Source organism: Microtus pennsylvanicus, chromosome 4 (genome assembly GCF_037038515.1).
Source record: "Microtus pennsylvanicus isolate mMicPen1 chromosome 4, mMicPen1.hap1, whole genome shotgun sequence".
In the NCBI taxonomy this organism is placed as follows: Eukaryota; Metazoa; Chordata; class Mammalia; order Rodentia; family Cricetidae; genus Microtus; species Microtus pennsylvanicus.
Window position 1 is genome coordinate 21,214,528 of NC_134582.1, and position 20,059 is coordinate 21,234,586.

The following is a 20,059-nucleotide window of genomic DNA, read 5'->3' on the forward strand; positions in this document are numbered from 1 at the left end:
ATGCTGAGGTAGGAGGATTATAAATTCAAAGCCAGTCAGACCCAGATTAGTCTGGGCTACATACTATAAATGAAGATTTCTCTCCTGCCTGCCTCTTTCCGAAGAAACACTTGGAGGCTTATATTAATTATAAAGTGTTTGGCCTGTTGGACCAGGCTTATTATTAACTAGCTCTTATAACTTAAATTAACCCATTTCTACTTTTCTATATTTTACCACGAGGCCTGTGGCTTGTTACCTCACATGTTGCTTCTTTGGCAGCTGCTGGTATCTCCCTGACTCTGCCTTCTTTCTCCCTGTCTCTTTGTTTGGATTTCCCGCCTGGTTCTATTCTGCTTGGCTATTCACCAAATCAGCTTCTTTATTAACTAATGGTAATAAAACATATTCACAGCATACTGAGGGGAATCCCACATCAACAAACCTAGATCCTGTGTCCAAAAAGATTTAAAAGGGGGGCGGGGGGGAGAAGATGAGCCTATAATTCCCTTTTTTTTTTTTTTAACAGTTTTTCTTTCTAATTCTGGTGAGATTGGGTCAGTCTCCATTCCCTACAGTCTTAGGGGTGTATGTGTCTGTATCTGTGTGTCTTTGTCTATCTGTCTATCTGTGTCTGTGTATATAAAGGGATTTAAAGAGACCTCACTCACCTCTGAGACCCAGGGAAACCATCCAGTCCTATGGGTATCTGCTCTCCAGCTTTCATGTCCTAAAATGGGTTGTTGGATCTTTGGTTCCTCCCTGTCATTTTACACTCAAGTACTATGGGCTTTGCTGCTCAAAGCAAAAAACATGAAACTCAGAAATCTTGACTGAAATTAAGATGAAATCACATGGACCTGAACAGGAAGGTGGCCTCTTGTTCCAACAGGTCCCAACTGGTCCTGGTGGAATGGGGACAAAGCTGAAGTAGCCAGACAAGTTCATAGAGAGTTCTAGCTGATTGCCCAGTGTGAATAACAAACACGCTTCTTCCTCATTCCTTCCCCACTGCCTAGCCTGGTATCATAATCTCGGAATCTCTGTCATGTGTAGATATCTTGGGAGTTGGCAGGAGTCTTGTATCTGTCGGGCGAAGGGCAAACTTTGCAGTTTGTGCCTCTGGCCACACACGCAGATAAATGGTCCAGTGAAGGAACTGGGGTTGGATGCCCACAGAAATGTTGGAAAGGCACGTCATGGGTACAAACATCTCTTCTGTGTTTTTCTAACTCGGGCTGTACTTTGTGGTGGTTAGAGCTTTTTTGCTGATCATTTGATGACAGATAATCTTTTTTATACACTGCTTTCCTTGTTTTATGGGTATTGATGGAGCTTGGTCTTGTAAAAATATAAATGGTTTTAACATTCTGTGTGTGTGTGTGTGTGTGTGTGTGTGTGTGTGTGTGTGTGTGTGTGTGTGTGTGTGTGTGTGAAATGTATTTGCATACTACAGCATACATGTGGAGGTCAGAGAACAACTTCTCATAGTCAGTTCTTTTATTCATCCATGTGAATCCAGGGCTTCGAACTCGGGTGGTCAGACTTGGTGGCAGTTACCTTTACCCATGGAGCCATCTCTCTGGTTCCCAGTGTTTGTTTGTTTTTCATAGTCTGATTTATATTTCTGGGGGGGTTATTGTTTCTCATTGTTCAAAACTTCTTTCAAATGACTTTGCCTGTGAATTTTAATACCTGTCTGCCCTTCATAAGCACAAAAGGACATTCAGTAGATGCCAGACATCTTTGTGGCCATTTCTCTGCTCTCCTGTACCCCTAAAGCTGGCCAGCTCCCCTTCTTCCCTTCCTCATCTCTGTTCCTCTTCCCTTTTTTTTTCCTGCTTGTTCTTAGCTGCATTAATGTAACTCTGACCTTCCTTTTTTGTTGTTGCTTTGTTTTTAAACTTCCATCTGTCTTCCTTAACATTGCATTTCTTACAAACAATTCAGTTCTTAAGGACACACGAGTAAACCATGACCCACCAGAAATCCTAGTAGCACCACAGAGCAGTCTGAGTCCAGGGTTTCAGCTCCTCAGTGTGCATGAACCAAGGTTATTTCTTTAATGACATCCTGGTCACACAGTCTGCTTTCTTGTTTTAAATCAAGAGAATGCCCCAGCTACCTAAGCCTGTGTGTTAAACTCATGTTAAACAAGAGTTTCAAGAGACCCATTGAAAGCTCCTTTTCTTTGAAGAGCCATTCTCGTGTGCTGCAAAAATGGAGGACAAGTACCAACATGCTTCTAGAAAGTGCCAGGAGGAGAGATAAGCTCACAGCATTCACTGAGGTTTACTCTTGCTCACCTTGAGCAAGGGCAGACAACAGCCAGTGAATAATGAACCGTTTCTGGTGAACAGGTGAGAAACACCAGCTTCTGAGGGCCAGTGTCAGGACCCCAGGCTTCCGTTGCCTCTGAGGCTGGAAAGATGGGAACTCTCATTCCCTCTGGGGTTTCAGCTTCTCCATTAGCAAAAGGGGAAAACAATTTCACTTTGGGGAGCCAGAGATTCCTACCATTCCTCGGCTGTGGGATGCTGGGTTTTAGCTGACTGGTTTAATGGTCCTGATGTCCCCAGACCAACTCCTTGAGTAACAATTCTTTCACTTCTGAAAGCACTTCAGAGACGAAATCCTCAGGAAGGACGATGTTCGGGAGAGAATGTCTGGGTTGATGCAAATCTAGGCTTTTCTGAGCCTAGGAATGGGGCGTGCACACTGCCCCCCATCTCCTTCACAGCTGACTGATCTGGAACTCCTGTCTTGCCTTTCAGTTCCCAGTATACACAGCTTCTATGCCCCAGGCCACATTCTGATTTAAACTCCCCCTTCTGCATGGGATGCTCCAGGCTCCAGTTCTCATGACCAAGCTTGTAAAAACCACTATCCGCTATCACACCCTTCTGTCCCACTGAGTTCCTCCCCTCTGTGGGCTCCCTGCCACTACAGATAATGCTTTCGTAAAGGTCACCAGGCACCCGGCCACCAAGCTCACTGAGCTTTGTCCCAACCATCATCTTCCCACCTCACTTTCCTCTGGTGCCAGAGCTTTCTGACACTCCCCTCAGAAAACCCCCCATCTCCCTCCTTCTGCCTCGCCCCCTTTCCATTCTTTACACGTTCCTGTTCACGACTGCAAACTATCCTTGACAAACTAAGCCATTGAAGTCACATCACAGGACCTGTTCAGCAGATTCAGGTATTTGTCAAAACCCACTTGTTGGAAGGAGAAAATGGCCGCCCTCAGATGTCCTCTGACACGCTGTGGCTCATGAAAACATACTTGCAAACACATACATACACACTCACACGCATGCACACACACATATAAATAAAGTTCATTTTTAAAATACAAATTTAAAAATGCTTGTGTAGTAGGCCCCAGTGCATGTCCCTGGGAAGGCCTTTTCTAACTGGCCTTAAGGAAACAACTTTGTCTCCTTGTACTTCAGGACTCTTCTCTGTAAAATAGGCTAGATCTTAGAATAAATTCTCTACTGTGAATGTGAGAATTAAATGAGAAATAAATGTGAAGTAGTTATGTTTTAGGCATGTGGTAAGTGTCTAATAATTATCAGCCACTGTCACCTCCTGCCCTGGAAGTTCTTTTCTAATTGCTCTTTAAATCCAAACTGCCTTCCCCTCACCCTCAGCTTCTGCCTCGGTTTTCTATGATCGGATCAGATCATCATCTTGACCCCTTCTCTTTCCTTCAGAGTGTTTGAATTCTCCTGGCCTCCCAGACTGAAACTGCAGGGTCACCCCCCCCACCCTCCAGCCCCCACCCAAATCCATGAGCAAGGGGTGGAGAGATGTTTGGATGAATTGGATGGATTCCAGCTTTCCCAGTGATCCCTTCCTCGTGTAGGGAATGCTTGGTTATTTGGGGGTCTTCTCTACCTCTGCCACCCTAAGGCTTTTGCTTTCACATAGACTTCTATGAGAAAGCCACCAACACACACACACACACACACACACACACACACACACAGCGACAAGAATAACACTAAAGCTTTCAGTGAGACTGAAAGTGTCATTTATGTAGTGACTTGTCTTTTGATGGATTGTCCTGTAGGGGAGAATCTGTTCCTAATGCATCCAGCAGGCTTGCTTTCTCATGATAGCCACATATCATCTGAAAGATGAGGAGTTGGTCAGGGGAGAAGAATGCTCACATGGAGATCACATGTAGCAGAAGGGAAGGTCATGAGGATGGCACCTGGAGGAACTGAAATCAAGCCTGTGGTGCCACAAGAAAAATATATATCCACTTCCTCTCCTTTTCAGCATCTATCCTGGGAAAATTTACAAATTGAGATGGCTGATGCGAAATAGTCTATCTCTTAGCCAATCAGGGGTGCTGCTGTGGCCAGAGGTACTATCTTTCTAGTCTGACCTAGTTCTAGACCCCCGGGCCCTATGCTGGCATATGAAAAAAAGGTGTTGATACGAGCATCAATATGAATCAGCATAGGAATCAAACTGAGCTCTACCAGAGAAATCTCTGTGTACCAAAGGCTTCCTGCAGATGAGCTCACCTGAATGAGGCAGGTGACCGGCTCCCAGCAAGCTCCAGGATGAGGCAGCTGTGATTACTAAAGAGTGAAGAGAGGCTCAGAGGAGCTAGGGTTCCAGGCACCGAATGGAATCCTTGGAGCCTGAGTGATGGGGACTGGGGGTCAGACAGCCATGCTTGGCCAGTGTAAATGCCACCCTTGAAGGCCCTTCTCAGCTTCTCAGGCTGAAAATAATAGGGCAAGATAAGCAGTAGCCCCCTTCCATGGCTGCCTCTCTGTGGTCAAACCCCTTCTCTTCCTGCTGCTCCTTATCATAGAGAGAAGTATTGTACTGCACAGGGACTCCCCACTAGCCCCTTCTTCTGTCTCTTGGTGTAGCATGGTCTTCTCTTCCCCCCTGGGTAAGCAGGTTACCCACAGTTAGCAGCCTCATTCATTACATTGCTGCCAGCCTGCTCTTCTGTCACTAGTTTTGTTCCCGTCAAATGCATCCTTCCTGTTTGCATGACTGATGTAAAGTTCAACTGGACCATGTCAGTTTCTCCTCTAAAGCCCTCTGAAAGATGGCCCTGGTCTTACCATGGAGTTCTAGGCTCCACTATCTGCAGGGTCCTAACAGGTCTGTCCTGTGAGCCACTCTGTGGTTCTGCGGTGCCCCGCTTTTTCTATGTGGGCAGAGGTCAGGCTGTTCTTGCTCATAGCATCCTGTTTTCCTCAAATACCCTTGGACCCTTTTCCTCTTCCTTTACTGACATAATTATGAGCTTCAAGAATCAAGTAAGCCTGGGCGGTGGTTCATGTAGTCCGGAGGCTAAAATGGAAGGATGATAAATTCAAAGTTAGCCTAGTCAAGTTTAAAGATCCCACCTCAAAACACAAAAGCAAAACCAGACACACAATAGTAAATACAAGGAATGTCTGTTCCAAAGCGTGTTCCTACCACACCATGATCGGGCTAGTCTTCCCACACCACCAAGTGTCCAGCATTACATTTAGTACATGGTCATCTTATTGTCTGGATGTTTAGATATCTCTGTGTTCCCTACTCTGGCTGGACAATCATGTTTTTTTGGGGGGGAGGGGGGGAGGTTAAGCTTGATCTACAGATGTTTCTCATTAGATTTGTCTCACAGAATATCCCCGCTTTCTGAATTTGTGTGTTCAGAAGGTTCACATACACGGCTTGTGAGAAACACCGTGGAGCTCCATCTACAGTTTCCACAGCCATGGCTCCTGGGGTGGGGCCTAAGAGCCAACATTTCCAAGTGCCCATGTGTGGCTGTTAGTGGTCTGTAACCCTCGCTCCCAGAATTACAGCTGTGGTCGTTTCTAGCCAATCTGCTCTTTGTCCTTCCATGATTTCAGAGACTGTGGTTACGGGTGGAAGTGAACTTGATTTAGGAAAATGAGAAGCCATGGTGAGGAGATAAGTTCTATACCTTCCTTGGTGAAGATGGTTCTGTGACTTGAGGGGCACCTTCTGTTCCACCCCTGTGGCCTGTTGACAGAGCAGCTGCTTTACTAGACTCACACTGGAGCAGCAGGACCTGAGCGAGGCTGGAGCCCTCCTGCACAGAGACGACAGGGCTATCTTCACTTCCTCCCCATCTCATCTCCCGCCCTGGGTCAGTTTTACTCTTTCTCAGGTGCACAATCAGAGCCCTTCAGAAGCATGTGGCTTGGTGGCCCTGTGAAGTTGACACCTGTGCCCATTCCTCTGGCTGTCAGAGTCCAGGGCTAAATTCTTTCCGGCTCTCCTTGCCTGCCTTTCTTCCTTTTTAGGTTTTGTTTTGTTTTTCTGTTTTGAGTTTTTTATTTTGGTTTTTGTTTGTGGAGACAAAGTGTTACTATGTAGCCTTGGCTAACCTTGAACTTGCTAAATAGATAGGCCAGGTTGGACTTAAACCTGCAGGCATCCTTCTGCCTCTGCATCTTCCTGGGGTTACAGGCAATCACATCTAGTGCAATCTAGACTTTGGTGTCTTTCTTTTCATATGTTTTACAATCCTGAAAGCCACAGAGAACACAAGTCCCTGCCTAAACAATCATTCCATGAATATGTGGAACTGTCCCTGTGTCAAACATGAGCATACGGCCGATGGCTGGGAGAGCTTACATTTTATCCCTCCTTCCCAGCTCAGAGGAAAATTCCATCCTTTTCTGTAAAACTTGTATTACATTTTACTTATTTGTTTGCTTAGTGTGTGTGTGTGTGTGTGTGTGTGTGTGTGTGTGTGTGTGAGAGAGAGAGAGAGAGAGAGAGAGAGAGAGAGAGGAATGTGTATGTATATGAGAGTATTTTGTACAACAGCCCACAAGTGATGGTCAAAGGACAATCCGTAGGAGGAGTCAGTTCCTGTCTTCCACCCAGTGGTCCTAGGGATCAAACTCAGGTGCTCATGCTAGGCAGCAGGCATCTTTCTCCTGTGAGCCATCTTGCTGGCCCCATCCTTATTTTCATAGCCACAAGTCCTTTTTTTCTTTTCTTTATTGTTTTGCTATCTGAATCCACGTCTTTAAGTACTGTAGTTTAGTTCTGTATGCTTTTGAACTTTGTGTTTATCTATATGGGTCTATGTAATATGTATTCTTATTCAAAAACATTTTAAAGATGCATTTATGCTTATTTCCATGGCTATGCAAAATTTTCATCTTTTCTAGTGTTTTCCACCACCACCCACCATTGTTAGGGATTCACACAAGCTAGGTAAGCAGTCTCCCACTGAGCGATGACTCCAGCCCATATACTCCACTTTTTATTTATCCTTACCCATAACCCCTTCGCCTTTACAATTTACATACACATATGTATATGTAATAGTAAATAGAATGGCATAATGACTATAAAAATGAAACAGCTTATATATTGCTTTTACATAAATTGAGAGAATACATTCACATGCATATTTTTAATGGTAATATATGCAAATGAATCCACATTTGCATGGACAGAGAGTGAAAATAAATTCCACATCCCTGGCTCTATCTTAGCCATGAATTTTTGTTTTCTGGGAAGAAACTTGTTCTTACTGGTTAGTGTCTCATAGACCCAGAGGTATATGGATATGCACACATGAACATTCACAAATGCTTACATACCTATTGCTCTTTGTACCCAGGGATATGTGTGTACATATGGTTATACCATGTATTGCTTCTGTGCATCTCAGAGCTAAAAGCCTAAGATAATAGATGCCCTCTGCCATCGTCAGTGGGCGATGTGATGTGGAGAATTTCCCTATCGTCCATATCAAGCCAGCTCATCTGTTTTATTTAGCTTATTCTATCATCTTAGACTTTCATTATACGAATGTTTAACCAACTGTTTGTAGTTGGTGTTTTGCTTAGTCCTTATCCTTGGAAAATTTGGCTGTATTCACAAGCTCTGCACTGTGCCATCTCTCCCCTGCAGAGTAGTCCATACACGGAGAGTAACTCCTAGAAGTTGGGGTACGCTACAGTGCACTGGGTGCCAAATTTTGAGACACGGTCAAACCGCTCTCCACAGAGGCTATCCACAGGACCCAATTCCTTGCTCTTTTTTAACTTAGTGTCATTAGATTCTTTATTCTTTGCCAGAATTTCAGCTTTATAAGATAAAACTGGTACCTCTGTGGATGTTGCATTGCTCTTTGAAGATCTTCAGGGTCTTTCCTCCTGTGAAAGAACTGCCTGCCTTTTTTTCTGTGTGGCACGCCTGCCCGTGTCCTGTACCCATGCTTCTCTGGGATGGTGCTCCTCTTAATACTATGATTCTAAGCTTTTGATTTTTCTAGTCTCCTGTGTCTGTTGCAGTTTACACCAACTAATCCAGGCTTTCGGTTGTTGGTGGCTTTGTAACTGAGAATTCAGAGCAGCAAAGAGGATGGGGACAAGGCCATGCTCACTTCCTTTGCCAGATGGCACTGATCAAAGCCCTTGGCGTCTGCAGGAACACTCCGGACATCACGTAGCTGTGCTTAGATGTATCAGTGACACAAGCATTTAGCAGAGCGTGGAGTGACACCAAGCCACATGTGGCTGATGTTACAAGCATCCCAGACATATGCCTGGTTGGTTTGTTGCTGCAACTCTGGTTGATTTTCTGTCTAGCATCCAACCACAGGGCCATATGGTAAAGATGTATTTTCTGAAAATTATTATAATTTCTTCTCTTTGTCAATATTTTTGTTCTAGAAAATGGGACAAGGTAATTTGTTTAACTAAAAATTGTGGTATAAGTATATGGTAAAATATATCCTAAAAGCAAGTGCTTCTCAGTGTTGCTTTGCTGGCCTTCCTAAAGGCATGCACATTAACACAGCATTTCAAGCCATACTGATAAGTGTTCTCTGCTTTTTTTAAATATTATATGTTTGAGCATTTGAACTTGCATGTATATATTGCACCATGTTTGTATAATGCCTACAAAGACAGAAGAGGTCATCAGATTCCTAGAACTGCAGTTAAAGATCACTGTGAGTTGTATATGGGTGTTGTGAACAAATCCGGGTCCTCTGCAAGAACAAGAAGTGCTCTTAATCCCTGAGCATTTCTGATTTTTTAAAAATATTTATGGTCACATTAATTTCGCAAAAGCTAGCATAAACAAATATTTTTTATTTGTTAAGGGTGTTGGAAAATGGGTATTTCAAGTGTCTTCTTTGAGTAGAGTTGACCATAGACCACCATCCTCAGATTTTTTTTTATGGTCTTTAATTGTAAACTTCCCAAGTCTCCAATGACGAAGAGACACCAAGATGCTTGTCCATGCAGGTCAACCAAGAGCCTTGACTATAGGTGGTTTTTGAAGTAGAGATGAGGAGCTCTTGTGGCTAACCCTCAGATGCAAGCCCACGGAGCTCTTTCTCCAGGTCTCTCAATGTATTATATTAGCACACATATAAAACACAGAGACTAAGGTCATCTCTGGCCTCCTCACTGCTTCTACCGAGAGTTAGCAATTTTACAGCTTACAAATGAAAACAGGCTTGGAGAGGGTGTAAGGGATGAGTCTAAGTTATGTAACTACCTGCTAAGGCCTTTGTTATAGAAGGGAATTTAGGAAGCTGGTGGGCTTGCGGTGAGGCTGGACCCAACACACCAGGGGAAGGCGGGAAAACTCACTATGTTCAGGTCATTCACAGAATGGCTTGTTCTTTCCTCCTAGGCTCTTTTGCTGGTTTGTTTGGTTGGTTGGTTTGCTCATATTTTTCTTTTAAAACAGGGTATCACAGTATAGTCCAGACTGGCCTGTAACTCTTTTCTTTTTAACTTTTAAAGATTTATTTATTGTATATGTATGGGTGTTCTGCATGCATGTGTACATGTACGTCACATGTGTTCCTGGTGCCCACGGAAATCAGAAGGTGGCGTTGAATTCCCTGGAATTAGAGTTATGGATGGTTGGGAGCCATTATCTTAGTGCAGGGAACTAAGCTTCGGTCCTCTGCAAGAGCAGCCAGTGTTCTTAACTGTTGAGCCATCTCTCCACCTTCGGTCTTCCTGCCCCTGCATCCTGGGTAACTGCTGGAATTGCTGGTGTGTACCATCCTTGCATGCCTCTCCTGGGTGTTTCTAAGGCTGAGTCCCAGACTTCCCACTGACCTTTTCTTCTTTGGGGAACCCTGTCAGCTTCTCTTCCCTTATTGAATACCAGTGCCTAGAATGTGTCAGACCATCGACGAGCTCAAGTCAAACCTTAAAAGTGTGTGTCATTGGATGTGACACACACCACTGCAATCCAGCACTTGGGAGGCTGAGGCAGGATGATAACAAACTACTGACCAGCTTGGTCTAGGTCATAAGACTCTAATAATAGGGGCTGGAGAGTTGGCTCAGCAGTTAAGAGCACTCTCTGCTCTTTCAGAGGATCTGGGTTGAATCTCCAGCATCCACATTGGCAGTTTACAACTGTAACCCCAATTCCAGAGAGTCCAATGGCCCCTTCTAACCTCTGTGGGTCCCAGGCATGGACCCTCTGTGGCCCCTTCTAACCTCTGTGGGTCCCGGGCATGCGTGCGGTGCATATACATACCTGCAGGCAAACACTAATACACATATAATAAAATTAACCAATCCTGTAAAAAATCAAAAAACCCAGATACATCTGCAAACTGCTACAAGGGGAATTGATTCAAGAAAACGCCTTTTTTTTAAAGCTACTTTCCTTTGGAGCTCTCCTTTGAGTGGGAGGGACGCGTTCTGATTGCAGGTCTCATCGCGGTGCTCATGGGTTGTTTTGCGCTTCCACTTCCATTTTCCCTTTTGATGAAATTGCTCTTGAGCTGAGAAGATGCCAGGAGCATCTCTACTTGTCATAACACAGCACTTATGATTACGTGGTGAGAGGCAGCCAAACCACGCGAGGAAACGCTCAGTAATAGTATTGTGATTTCAGAAATGTAATCAGGTTCATTATTCGTATTCTTTGGCAGTCTGCACTTGATCTCTTATACTAGTATCTGTGTTTCCTAAGGAGCAGGACAATGAAAAGTGAGTCACATAAAAAGATGACGTATTTTCATAAGTACCACTTGGATTTTTACTATTGATGCATGGTTGATCACATTATAATCTCTTACTCCTAAATTTTCTTTGCTCCCTTTCTCCTTCCAAAAATGGCATGTCATACTCATTGTTAATTTCATCTAAACTTGACCCCCCCACTCGTGTCACTCAAAGGAAGTCATCTCCCTGTAGGTTGATGAAGAATTCAATGCTGAGGGATGCTGCCTTTGGCCTAACTCCTAACTAATGACATCCGTATTTTGAGCTTTCATGGCAGCCACACATTTGCACCTTTGTATTAGGAGATCAAGCACAGCTGTATTCTGTGGTAATAAAGGTGATCCTGGTCTCATAAATGATCTTCCCAAGTTGCTCTTGCTGGCTGAGTGGTATAAAAATTGTGTTCCAAAAGAAGGGCCTAGCCAGCAAAGCAAGGTGGGAGTGGGGGCAGGTTACACTGGAAGCTCAGAGAGACCAGTCAGATTCTGAGTCTTATCCCCTAGTCTACACTTGCTGATCCTGCCAATGCCTTAGTGTCCTGAGCTATAAAATAAAGAAGTTAACCACGAAACACCGTGCCTGACACATACAGAGAATGAACATGTTATCTATAAAGCTGACATCATATAGGGCCAGAGAAGCCCAGTGTGGAGGAACAAGACAAAACACAAGAGATGCAGCCTCTTTGCCAAGAGAAGTCACCTCTGTGTTGGAAGGTCCTTTGAGCCTAGATTTTCACTGAGTGCAGGGTTTCAACAACAGGACACCAATCGATATAGACACAGAGCAAACTGAACTATGAATTTAGCATTTCCAATTCAGTCTGAAGATACTTTTGGTGCTAATGCATTTAGAACACATGGAGGACCTATGAGGAATTCAAAGATAACCTTGGCATGTTCCAGGTTCTCCTGGGAACCAGTTTGGGCAGAGAGGAAGACACAGCACCAGGGTGAGGTGTAGATAGAACAGCAGTGGTCACTCTTGTCCCTCTTACTGACTTGGGTAGGTGTGGAGCAGGGAGGTCTAGCTTCTGTCTGTCCTCATGAGAACGTGTTCATTCGCTATGTCCCAAAGTGTCCTTCTGCCTCTGCTCTGGGTTGGGGTCAGCTCCATCCCTTGAAGACCCAAGGGGCACAGACAGAAGACAGAACAAACTGTGTAGTTTGGGAGTGGTGTTGATAAAGGACATGCCACCAAGGGTTTGAAAGGCTAAACGCTGCCCTGTAAAGGGGATTAGATTGGGGCAAGTATGCCTGGAACGTGATAGCTAGTTACACTACACCTCCTACCTAAGGATTGTGATTTTCCATCTTCAAAGTCAGAGCAGCTGAATGACAGCTGCCAATGAACAGTACACTAGCTTGTTCAACAGGTCCAGAGGGGACACTCTCCCAGAGGGACGGCGATAGTCATGCAGTTATCGGTGTCGGAGCAACACAATCCATACTGGCGCAAGAGTAGACATGGCCACAAGGTCCTCAAGTCTGCTCCTGGGAGTCATGCTGTTGGCCCATTCAGCCCTTGGTTATGCTGAGCCTGACTAAGCCACTGGGGAAGGCAGCCACAAGTCTCCAGCAACTTCAGAGTAACCCACACTCCCTGTCTTGAAGCTTATAAAAGACCTATGGTCATGACTATGAGAAACGTCAACTGTCTAAGAAACTTTCCATTGGCTAGCTTCCTGTGAAGCTGCCTACCCCTCTAGGCAGGTGGAGAGATACCATGGGCTACAGGGGAAAATGCATGTATCTCCTTAGGCTACCATGAAGAACCTCATCAGAATTTAGGCCATTCCAGCTGTGGTCACCCACAGACATGCCTGTGTTTGCAGCAAAGGTGTGGAGTCCTACAGCTGTAGGACTTTGGGGAGGTTGGGATGTGCTTGGCACAAAGAGCCTCTGCCCCTCCCAATAAGCAGACTTGGGAGTGACAACGGCTACGGGGTTGGAAGGACGATGTCCTAGTTTCACAGTTCCGGTACTGTGATCAAAATACCCTTCAAAGAGGCCATGACATACATAGTGGATCAGGGCCCATTCTACGGACCTCACTTTAAGTTGATTCCTTCCCCAGTGACCCTCATTTCTACTTACACTTTTTTTTCTCTTTCTCTTAAAGATTGCACGTGGCAAGTCAAAGCAAATGATCGCAAGTTCCATGAACAACCTCATTTTATGAACACCAAATTCTTTTGTATTAAGGAGAGCAAATATGCGGTAAGTTAATGGCAGAATTGTTTTGATCCTAGCCCAGGTTTGCCTAGTCAATGTCATGCTTGTTGGCCTCAAACAGCACCTTCCATCTAGGTAGCTACTAGCCTGGGGCTATTGATAACCCTCCATCATTTTGCAGACTGTCATTTTTACTAAAGTTTAACTAAGGGTGGTAGATGTGACATGAAACAAAATGGAATTATATCAGTGTAAACATCCCTTGTGTAGTGGCAAAGTTCTTGCTAAAATAGTTTATGAAAATTATAAAATATTACCACTGAAGCCTTTTTCTGAAAGTAAGAAAGGTGACTCTGCCTCAGATGGATTTAGAGATATCAAAGGTATTTTCACCTGAAAATGCTTATTTTCTTTAAAATATGATAAAGCTTATAGCTGAGTAGAGCTGGAGAGATGGTTCTGGGATTAAGAGCCCTTGCTGCTCTTACAGAGGACCCAGGTTCAGTTTCCAGCACCCACATGGCAACTCACAACAATCTATAACTCTAGTTCTTAGGAATATGTCTCCCTCTTCCGGCCTCTGCAAGAGCCAGGCATGTATGTGGTACACATACATACATGCAGTCAAAACATATAAATAAAAATCAATAACCCTATAGGAAAGAATACAGACAAGTGTTAGTTAAAAGCAGAGAAATGAATTTATTTAGTGTGGCCACATTGAGAAGAGTACCAACTAAAGCAATCTGGTGATTTTGCAAGTCCATCTTCCAGATCTTTCTGTGAAGTTAAGGATAACTATAGCACAAGAGATATGCATAACTAAGCTATCCCAGTCAACATATTGTCCACCCATTGTACCGGCACAAAATAAAGGCAATGTAGATATCAAAGAATATTTACCAATTTATTGTTAAACTTACTGAACCAAAGTTCCAGCGTAGCACAGGTAGCGAGGAACAAAAGGGCCGAGCCGCCTCTCCGCGCACTCTTTATTGGCAGGGATTCGCCTGAGGCAAACCCCGCCCTCTAAAGGGAGCTGATTTAACCCCTTTACACCCATCCCTGATCCATCATTGGGATGGTCTAATGGGATCTCCGAGGTGATCTTACAGGTTGCCCAACTGTGTGAAATCTCTTTCCAGCAGAGAAATTCCTCCTCTGGCTTCAGGTTTCAGCCTTTTCCTTCTCCCAGCATGAGAGTGTTGGGACAATTCAGATTTCTTGGGGACCATTGTTTCAATAGTTTAATAGCCAAACAGAAGGGCATAGTGCTTATTCTTAGACCTTAGACTGTCTTTTCTCCTGTGGACCATTAGAGTACCACAACTGTGTGACTTAGGAAGCAGAACATTATTTTCTAATAGTTTGGGGAGTTGGAAGTCCAGAGTCAAGAGGTTGGCAAGATAGGTTTCTTATGGAGACTCTCGGGACCAGATCCATGCCTGCCTCAACATCTGGTGCTTACCCACAATTCTTACCATTCTTTGGCTTATAAATGTATCACTCCAATCTCTGCTTCTGTCTTCTCCCTGTGTGTCTCTCAGTTTCCCCCACCTTCCTATAAGGGTACTAGTCATTAGCTTAGACCTCTCCCTGATCCACTGTGAAGTCATCTTTATTTCATCTGGACCCTATAGACACGCAATATCTTGTTAACAGGCATTAGAATTAGGGGTTAGTATACCTTTTGGAGAGCACCTGCAGGAATGGTTTTTGCTCTTTCTGACACAGTGGCCTTCATCTTCTCTTAATAAAAGTACTTTCTTGCTCTGTTTGTGTTGGCATCCAACTTTGCCCCAAGTTCTAGGAGGTCCTGTGGTTCAGGAAATGTGACAGCAGGATCCCTAAGGTGACAGTCTGGTGTCTGTGTCTTGTAATCTAGACTCAAAGTCAGCCCAAGCCTGGCTAGAATGAAATACTTTAATAAAATCTCAGCATTCTTCTGACTGGAGAATTATGGCTCTGGGTTTTGGGCTGTGGGAAACAGTCATCTGTGCATGTGGGTGTACTTGTTATCTGGTACCATTTAGAATAATTCTTTATTTTTCTCCCCAACAGAATAATGCCATTAAAACATACAAGTACAACGGATTTTCCTTTCTACCCCTGAATTTATTTGAACAATTTAAGCGAGCAGCCAATTTCTATTTCCTGATCCTTCTTATCTTGCAGGTAATGCCCTTTGATGCCTTGAATCTGTTGTCAGTGATGTGCATTGTAGGCATATAGCGAGTACACAGTCTCAAATGTGTTTTCTATTTATATCAGGGATTTTTATATAAGGGATCTGTGGAACCAGCTCAGAGAGTGTTTAAAGAGAATAAATGAGACAAATATTATTCTGATTCTATTTTGCATTTTGTTTCAAATGGGGGGATTGAACTTTGAACTCATACATATTCTACCCTGGGGTACATCTTCAGCCTTCTTTTTAACTTTTTAAATATGAGGCAGAATCTCACCCACATGCTCTGACAGGCCTTGAGCTTGTAGTCTTCCTGCTTAGGCATCCTAAGTATCTAGGATAACAGGCCTAAACCAACAGACATGGTTTAATTCTGTTTTCAGAAAACTGATGTGAATGATAAAATTATATTCCTAAAGTAAATAAAACTAAAATATTTATAAAATTATTTGTACCTTAAAATCAATAATGTTTTTGTTGTTCATTTTATATTTGCCTTTTTTCTTAGTCGTCTGTTTTTCCATGAGGATACTATTGACTTTTTATTGAAAATTTGTTCATAAAGCTTCTAAGTAAGCTTCTAAATTAATTTTGTGAATTGGTTTTACATTAGAAACAAAACACTTCTTTTTTTTTTGAAGCCAAGAAATCCTTATCTGGAGTGTTAGACTTTTATCTGTATAGAAACGGTTGCTATAATCAAGGGGTTCTACACATTTTAGCTAGTGCTCAGAATCGACCTTTAGTACCTGATATGTGGGTTATAAAGATAACATAGTCAGTTGGCTTTATCAGATTCGTTATCACAAGGGTTGGATTGGAAATCACAACTGGGATTTACCGATGATGTTTTAAATAGAGTAGATGTATGTCTGAGAAGGATGTAGGGTATGTGGAGCAGAAAGCATAGAAGAGAGAAAAGACACTAGGAAGAATTGACTACTTAATGGATGTTGAGGAACAAAAAGATTTGATAACTTAATTGGAAAAGGTGTGTCACCGGGTGAGTCTAGTGGTGTACAATTCAAGTCTGTGGCCAGTGGGCTCCTTTTCCCTTCATCTACTTATAGAAGGAAGAGGGTAGACAGTTCGCAATATAGCTGCAGCCCATTTGCTTTCTGTTAAGGTGTAGCAATCCGCGTTAGGGTGACAGCAACAGACAGGCTGTTTGCCTGCTCACTTGCTCTCTATGAGGTAAACACCAGCACACGCTCCATCTTGCAGAGAAGAGTGGAGGCTTAGTGTGGTAAAATAACTTGCCCAAAGTCTGAAAGCCTAGATGTGTAGAGCAGAACAGTGCTGACTGGGAGATTAACTTCAAAGAACCGGATGTGGTCCAAAGATCAACATTATTAAAGGTATATCCATCCGCCTGAGATAGCGTCTTGGTCCAACGTAGGAGCTTCCTTTGTTGCCTGAGCCATTGGCAACGACCATGATGGGGACTTTGCCTACTCAGTTGCCTTCAGAAGCAGCCATCTTCTGTTGCATTGCAAGACTCACAGTAGCCTCTGGCTGGACACAGTGCTGCTCGGAGCTAAGAGCTGCTTCCTCCCGACCCCACCTACTTTGATTTTTTTTTTCCAGACAGGGTTTCTATGTATAACAACCCTGACTGTTCTGGAACTCGCTTGGTAGACCAATCTGTCCTCAAAAACTCACAGAGATCTTCCTGCCTCTGCCTCTGCATCCTAGTGCTGAAATGAAAGGTGTGTGCCACCGCCGCCGCCCAGCCCTACTTTGAATTTTTACAAAATAGCTTAGTTATGATGCAAACTCTGTTTGATGTCTAGTTAAAGCCACGGTGCCAGAAGTCAGAGAGAGCCAGCAGAATGGCTCTTAAATGTCCTTTCCTCAATGTGCTCCAGGACATAGACTTGTCCAATGACATACATTAGGGTTAGCAAACCTAAAATCAAGTATCCGCTACTTGTGAGTCATGTTTTCATGAGTCTTAAGTTTTTCCTTTTCTTTTAGGCCATCCCTCAAATCTCCACCCTGGCATGGTATACCACACTTGTACCCCTACTTCTGGTGCTGGGCATCACAGCAATCAAAGACCTAGTAGATGATGTGGTAAGGATTTCTCAAGCCGCCTTCTTCTTATCATTCTGACCTTGCTGATATTTGTCACTGATGCTCTAGATTTTGAGATGATTCAAATAACACCTCCTTATCTTCCTTCCAAAGGCTCGCCATAAAATGGACAAGGAAATCAACAATAGGACATGCGAGGTCATTAAGGATGGCAGGTACCTATTTTTAACTTAGCTACAAAGATTTCATGTGTTAGCATGTCTAAAAGCATATTGAAAAGCAAGTAGCAGAGCCTAGAAGTCTAGGGCACATTAGCATTGTGTGTATGTCTTTGTGGACATGAGTGTGTGTGTGTCAATGTTGGGTGTCTTCCCACAGACACTACCGCCTTTGTTTTTGAAATCATGTCTCTCAAGGTTCTGGTTCTCACTGGTTCAGTTAGACTGACCAGCAAACAAGCCCAGCATCTGCCTATCTCCCCCTCCCCACCACCGGGGTTACAAGCATAGACTGCCATTCCTGGCTTTTCCACACGTACTCTGGGAATCAGACTCAGGTCCTCAAGACTGCAATACAAGGTGCTTTACTGATTGAGCCATCTTCTCGGCCCAAGTACATTCATATTTCAATAGTGAGTCATTTCTGATAAGGAGAGATGTTACTTCACCTTCATGGTTGTGTGTCTGTGGAGTTTCCTGCCTAGACTGCCTATCAACACTGTCCTGGCAACCATTCCCCAAATAACCACACAGAGATTTGTTATTAGCTATAAATGTTCGGCCAATAGCATAGACTTGTTTGTAGTTATATCTTATAATTTAAATTGATCCATTTCTATTAATTTATGTACTGCCCCGAGGCTTGTTTACCTCATCTCTGTGCATTCCTTGCTGCTTTATCCTCGCATCTGACTGGTGGCTTCCCTGACTCCGCCCCTCTTCTTTCCAACATTCTCTCTGCCCCAAAAATCGTGCCTAGCCATCGGCCAGTCAGCTCTTTAGTAACAATGAGAATGACCACGTCTTCCCAGTGGACAGAAGGATTATTCCACAGCAGCTGTGCAGCTTGACCCAAAGTGGATTCCATGTAGTTGCTGCAAGCCTGCTGCTTCTGTCCCCACCAGTCCCAAATGTGTCCCTTTCAGAGATGTCCCCATGCCTTTCCTCATTTGCCACCTAAAGCGATTTCTCCCTCCTCGCCACTTTCAGAACATTTAGTGTTCGTCTCTTTTGTGATGTGAATTGTGTTAGAATTATGTGTGTAGATGTCTCATCTCCCGGCCCAGACTATGCCCTGGCTTCTAATATGCAAAAAGTACTCAATAAACTCTTGTTCTAGAAACACAGAATGCAGTCAACTCTGGCCAAGTCAGCCAACTGAGGGCTCAGTAATGAGTTGTTTGACGAACAAGATCCTCAAAGAACAAGTCCAAAGTCAAGTACTAAAAATAGGAATAAAGGGCTAACTCAAAAAACGGTTTGATGTGTCCACAATTCAGAATATCACCCAATTTACTGTCACACATCCGCTGCACTTGGTTCAAAGTAGGTGCCACCAAGTTGTAAATGTTGACACAGGATTTTTTAGATTCTGGGTTGGAAGTTACCTCTGGAATCACCTAGAGTGAATAGTGTGAAGGGGGTAAGATTCTTTGTCACCCCACCTCTCTGTTCAGTGTGCATCCATGACACTCATCATGAGCAGCCCTGAGGCTAGAGAGGGAGCCCAGAGCAGAGCACCAGCCTACCGTGCCCAAGGCCCTGGGTACCATCCTGAGAAATACACACGCACTGCCTCAGAGTTGGAGTGGAGGACCCATCTCCAGCAGCGCCGTGCCCTGGTGGCTCATACAGTGGAACCTGCAAGAACCTGATCCTCAGGGAGCCCAGCAGAATAGCCTCTGGTGTTCCCAGAGTTGGGACATAAAATTGCCAATATGTCCCTTTGTAATTTGGGATTAACACATACATTTATTTCTAAATGATAATGTAAGAAATATTGAAATATAAATTAAGTATACATTTCTCTCTACTTTCTGTTTTGTTTTGTTGTTGTTTGTGTTTTAGTCTTATTATTGTTTTTGCTGCTGGTGCTTGAACTCAGGACCTTACATATCCTAAACCTACGCTCTGTCACCATGCTACATCTCCAGCCCTTACAATTTCATTTACAGATGATAAGCCAAGATTATTTTCAAAAGTTCTGGCAATGAGAATTTAAGTTCTTACAAACTGGAGAAACTTGGTATTAGCAAATACTTAAAACATATTTTAAATTTCAAGTTTTCTGTCATGTGAGCCCATAGGGGGACAGCATAGTAATTTAATGTCTGTGTTCAGACCATGGCTTACTGGTTACTGTAGGATCCTCATGACCAATGCATAGTGCACTGACCCTTTTGCTACTCATGGCTCCTTTTTTTGCCTGAGAAATATTTGTGAAACCTCAAGTGTGTGTTCATACATCTATTATTGTTGCCAAATGTTTCTTAAACCCCATGGTCACATGACCTCGGATAGAAGAGTAACCCTGGGGTTTTCCAAGCTATGAGAGAATACACCTTTTGTATGTGTGAAAATTTTTGGGCCAGGGTATTATAGTTTGAAACTTTGTAAACATGGTTCATTAGAAAGGGAGTGATTCTGTAGATTTAAAGAGTGAGAGGAGCCCAGCCA

At 43.6% G+C, this 20,059-nt stretch overlaps 1 protein-coding gene across 1 annotated transcript in view; it reads left to right on the forward strand.

Moving 5' to 3' along the window:
• The window catches only part of Atp8b1 (ATPase phospholipid transporting 8B1), a 113,546-nt gene that overhangs the window by 51,998 nt on the left and 41,489 nt on the right, over nt 1–20,059 (forward strand). The window contains exons 3-6 of the mRNA XM_075968479.1: nt 13,107–13,204; nt 15,221–15,334; nt 17,325–17,423; nt 17,538–17,599. Coding sequence (XP_075824594.1) covers nt 13,107–13,204; nt 15,221–15,334; nt 17,325–17,423; nt 17,538–17,599 — 373 coding nt within the window. The remainder of the gene's footprint in view (nt 1–13,106; nt 13,205–15,220; nt 15,335–17,324; nt 17,424–17,537; nt 17,600–20,059) is intronic.